The 4,538-nt window shown below is 35.3% G+C and overlaps 1 protein-coding gene across 2 annotated transcripts; it reads right to left on the bottom strand.

Annotated features, from left to right (window-relative positions):
• Positions 1 to 385: 385 nt before the first annotated feature.
• LOC108450190 (ABSCISIC ACID-INSENSITIVE 5-like protein 2) lies at positions 386 to 3,962 on the bottom strand. 2 transcript variants are annotated; one of them, XM_017747705.2, is made up of 5 exons: positions 3,729 to 3,961; positions 3,153 to 3,222; positions 2,237 to 3,037; positions 2,028 to 2,099; positions 386 to 875 (listed from the first exon to the last, which is right to left on the bottom strand). In XM_017747705.2, the coding sequence occupies exons 3-5, from the start codon at positions 3,032 to 3,034 to the stop codon at positions 795 to 797; spliced, it is 951 nt and encodes a 316-aa protein (XP_017603194.1). In that variant the 5' UTR covers positions 3,035 to 3,037; positions 3,153 to 3,222; positions 3,729 to 3,961; the 3' UTR covers positions 386 to 794. The 2 variants fall into 2 exon arrangements, with proteins under 2 accessions (XP_017603194.1, XP_017603193.1); XM_017747704.2 differs by having other exon boundaries at positions 2,237 to 3,222; positions 3,729 to 3,962.
• Between the last annotated feature and the right edge of the window lie 576 nt (positions 3,963 to 4,538).

The following is a 4,538-nucleotide window of genomic DNA, read 5'->3' as shown; positions in this document are numbered from 1 at the left end:
GACATTTTGAAATAAAATAAAATCATGCAACTAAAAAGTAATATTATAATAAATTTAAATTTAACAAAATAATTTTAATAATGTTAATAGTTGAACCTAAATATTAAAATCTAAAAAGTACGACTAATTTCCTAAAAATAAAAATAAAAATAGGATATAAACTTTTTAACCCAATTTCTTTTTCTAAGTGCAATGCTAGATGGTAAATAGCTCTAAGAAAGCGACAAATGATCCATTTTGGGGGACAAATTTTCAAATTGCATGTATTTCTCAACTATGCATGCAAACATACATACATACATGCACGTGTGTGTCTGTATGTTGTAACATGAACTTGGCTATATGCTCATATCAAGAGAGGAAAAAAAGGGCACAAAACTACATATTTGGGGACAAACCTTACCAACTTTAATGGTTAGAGACAGTAAGCAAAGGAAACATGAAATTGCCAGTTTGAATTGATTTTCATAGTCAAAAAAGTAGATACAAGACCAAAAAAAAAAAAAAGGTAAACTCTTACAAGTTGGAATCAGCCATCAACGGTGTCTGGAACAATGACAGCCTCCGGACGATGCATTGCAGATTGCGGTGCTCGGTTTTTTAACTTATGCCTCAACTGTAACTTAGAAACAGAAGCCCATCAACGGTGTATGAAACAATGACAGCCTCCGGACGATGCATTGCAGATTGTGGTGCTCGGTTTTTTAACTTATGCCTCAACTGTAACTTAGAAACAGAAGCCAGCAGCTGGTTTGTATATGCAATAACTTCCACATTACCCACTGCGGGAATTGTTAGAATGGGGCCGATGATGTTCTACGAAGCTGATATTTTGGCTCGGGCGGTGGTGCAGATGGCAGCATCTTATCGAGCTCCTAAGAATACAAATTCAGAAACCAAGAATGAAAACGAATTTTATTCATAAGCACCAAGGCATAAAAAGATGATGAGAGATTCGGGGTCCATTAAGGTAAAGGTCAGGAAATGTTAAGTAACTGATACAAGAGTATTAACTGTTCATGCAGGTTCGGCTGAGCATGGTAGAGGGTACGAATCATATCAATGACGGTTCCATATTGTGATCTATATTGATCACATTGACAACAGTGTAACCGAGAGGACTAAAACCAAACAAAAATTCATTTTAGAGTCATCAAACTTCCGGACACAACTTTGCATACAGAACAAAGAAAGAAATAAAGCTACCCAACCGGCAAAATCTTGAACAACTACCATAGACAATTTTATAGTCCAAAATTTCTTTCTTACGGTAAATGTTTATATTCTACAATACGCTAAAACTATCCTGCAGATGCATTTACTGATCTTCTGGTAAAACTCATCTAAGCATCTCTCTAGCTACTTTGTTAAGAAACAGTTCATCCTCAAGCAACTTATGGTAATAGTGTCTACCAGTATAGCCCACAATTTGTCTCAATTATCATTTTGGGACTTAAATGGGAGTGTTGGCGAATGAGTAGACTCTGTAGTTGCCATGCAAGGTAATATATGATAAAAGAAGGCTTTTAGTGATTTAACTGGAATATTTTGTTACATTTAGGTTATGTTAGGAGCAACACAAGGAGACAGTATGATCTATTTAAACAAGGAACAGCTGCAAATCATGTGATTTGATACAACTGGTATCATATACGAATAAAAGGGCTCAATTCTCTAAGCTGTTGGAGTATTAAATTATCATCCATCAGTCATGGAAAATTGAAAATCGTGGCATTAAAGCAACCATTGGCCATATTTTAAGTTCAAAATGTTACGTACATATTTGCAAGAGGCATGGACACGAAAGTACTGAATGCAATAAAATGGTTCAATGAAATATGACAATTTTATATAGAATATATGGACATACTGCATACAGGTCATCAAAATAAAGACATGAGTAAATACACAAAAACACTAATTTTGACAAAAGAACAAGTTGAAATAAATGAAGCTATTATACTTTAAAAATAAAATGTTTTGAGATCTATGAATCGAATGTAAATGGGTCATAAGGCAGAACTAACCTTCTGTTTCCTCAGCCTTTCGTTTTCCTCTTCTAAACGTGAGACTTTGTTCTCCAGTTCATTAGTATAAGCCTGTTTATAAATACATTTAAGGTTCACTCAATAATTCAGAAAATGAGATCAAAAAACATTTCAAGAAAAAAAAAAGAGATACAAAATGGAACAAGGTGATTGTTAAGTTGAGAGAGATAGAACAGATGAAATTTGACCTGCTTCCTAGCTCGTGAACGTGCTGCAGATTCCCTGTTCTTTATCATCCTTTTCTGTCTCCTTTCAACAGTTTTTTCAACTATGTCCTCATGGGCACCTCTTTTCCTTCCAGATGTCTGAGTATCCGATAATGTCCCCATCAAAGGCGAAGGCAATGCCAACTGGTTTTCCGGGTAAGAGACATCCATTACACCAGTAGTCCCTATGGCTAAAGGCTGTGGCATAGGTTGGCCTGGCATATAAACCCCCATTATACTTTGTTGTGGATGATGATATTGTGGTTGCTGCGGGTACTGCATCCACTGACCTTGTTGTGCAAACTGCGGTGCAACACTAAGATCGACCCCAGCAATAGGTCTGGCATTTTCATCATTAGAAGCTTCGTCGACAACTCCGGCTTTCACAAGAAAATCCTCCAATGTCATTTCTCCAAGGGTAGGCTGCCTTTCTCTAGATTTCTTTTCCCCATCGATTTTATTCTGTTGAATATCTTTCCAAACCTCATCAACTGTCTTCTTGCTCAAAGCACTAGTTAATGACAAACTCGCCTGACGTTGCAGAGAGGTTTGATTGGTCACCGCAGTTCCTTCAGTTTCCGTACCCAAGGTCTGGTTGGCCTCCAAGGTCCATACATTCTTGAGAAGCTCGTCTAGGTTCATGCTATTTAGAGGTTTTCCCAAGTCACCCAATTGATTTTGGACCTCATCCAGCGTGAGACTATACATCGAATTTTGCCGCGTTATCGGCTGACATTGCAACTGTTTGCCATTACTACCACCGTCACCTTGGGACCCCATTGTCTGAATTCCCATATAGTTGCTCTTACTTCAGCCACTTTATTTTCACAAATTCTGGAAAAAAAAAAAAAAGAAAAGAAAACTCTACGAAAACAACTATATCAGTCCTAAATTCCACCTGAAACCCACCGCAGATGCAGCTTGAAGTTTCACCAGCCAACTCCGAAAATTAGAACCTGAAATTAGACCTGGCCATCCATATAAACTCACTTCAGTCCAACAAGATACACGGAACCAAAAGTAAATAAGTCACTACTTGTCAGTACTGGAATGATCAGATTTCAAGAATAAATGCATACATTCAAAGCTCTTCAAACCCTAAACCCGAACCCGGCATTGATAAACTAACATAACCCAAAAGCCTAATATAACAAATCCCATCTCAAAAGACCACCAAAACCGGCAAATACCCATATCATTCTTCTCCATCCTTGTTCATGCATAACAACAATGTCCTAAGTGAAACAAAAATAACACAGAAATCAAGCTTTTTAGGGATACCCATTTCATTTCTCACCATCTTTGACTTTGTTATGCAAAATTTCAAAAAAAAAAAAAGGAAGACGAAAGAATCAACATGAGAAAGGGAAAAATAATAAAGACAAATAGATCTGGGGTTCTGTCTTGAATACAAAGAAAAGGAAAAAGAAAAACCAAAAGGAAGGAAGAAAGAAAAGGGGGGGGGGGGGATTACCTGTTGGGAAAGGCGAAGAGCACGAAAAGGAGAAGAGGAGCGGAGTAAACTGTGTGAGAGAGATAGAAGCTTTGTTGAAAGTACTACTTTTTGAGTTTCAAAAAGGGAATTTCTTTGGGGGGGTTTAATTTATTTGTTTGAGAGTGCTTTGGACATGTTTGACTCTGAAACGCTGTTTTGTTTGAAGTGTTTTCTTTGTATTTCCAGACAAATCTATGTAAACAATAAAAATCAAGTCTCGACAAACACAACCTTGTCTTTAATTTTGATTTTGCTTACAAATTAAACTTTACTTTATTATTACTTTACTATTAATTATATTCTTAATCCTAATTATTATTCTCATTCCTCCTCTATTATTAAGTTTATTATATTGTGATGGAAAAAAACATAATTGTTACTCAAATAACACTATCACTTTATCTGTATCTCCTTTTTGTTCTCAACCTCATACTCCTTTTGGTGTATTTCACATTTCATTTCCATTTTATCCATATAATTTTAAGTCATTACTATTGGAATATAAACCAATATAAATATCATGTTTACTAAATAATCCCCAAAAAATAGAAAGATAAATCCGCAGTATTTGCAATACTAAAAATTTAAAAATAAATCAAATTCACATCACATCGATCAAATTTACTAAAAATTAAATATGAACCTACCATTATCAATCTACTTGACAATGAACTCCGATCAACTAAAAATTACTGCCAAAGAAATTTAATACATCAATAATGTAAAAAAATTACGAAACATTTATGATGTGAGCGAAGAATAAAATTACGTAGTAAACATATTTATAAA

This window comes from Gossypium arboreum, chromosome 5 (genome assembly GCF_025698485.1).
Source record: "Gossypium arboreum isolate Shixiya-1 chromosome 5, ASM2569848v2, whole genome shotgun sequence".
Taxonomy (NCBI): Eukaryota; Viridiplantae; Streptophyta; class Magnoliopsida; order Malvales; family Malvaceae; genus Gossypium; species Gossypium arboreum.
This window is presented reverse-complemented; position numbering and strand designations above follow the sequence as displayed.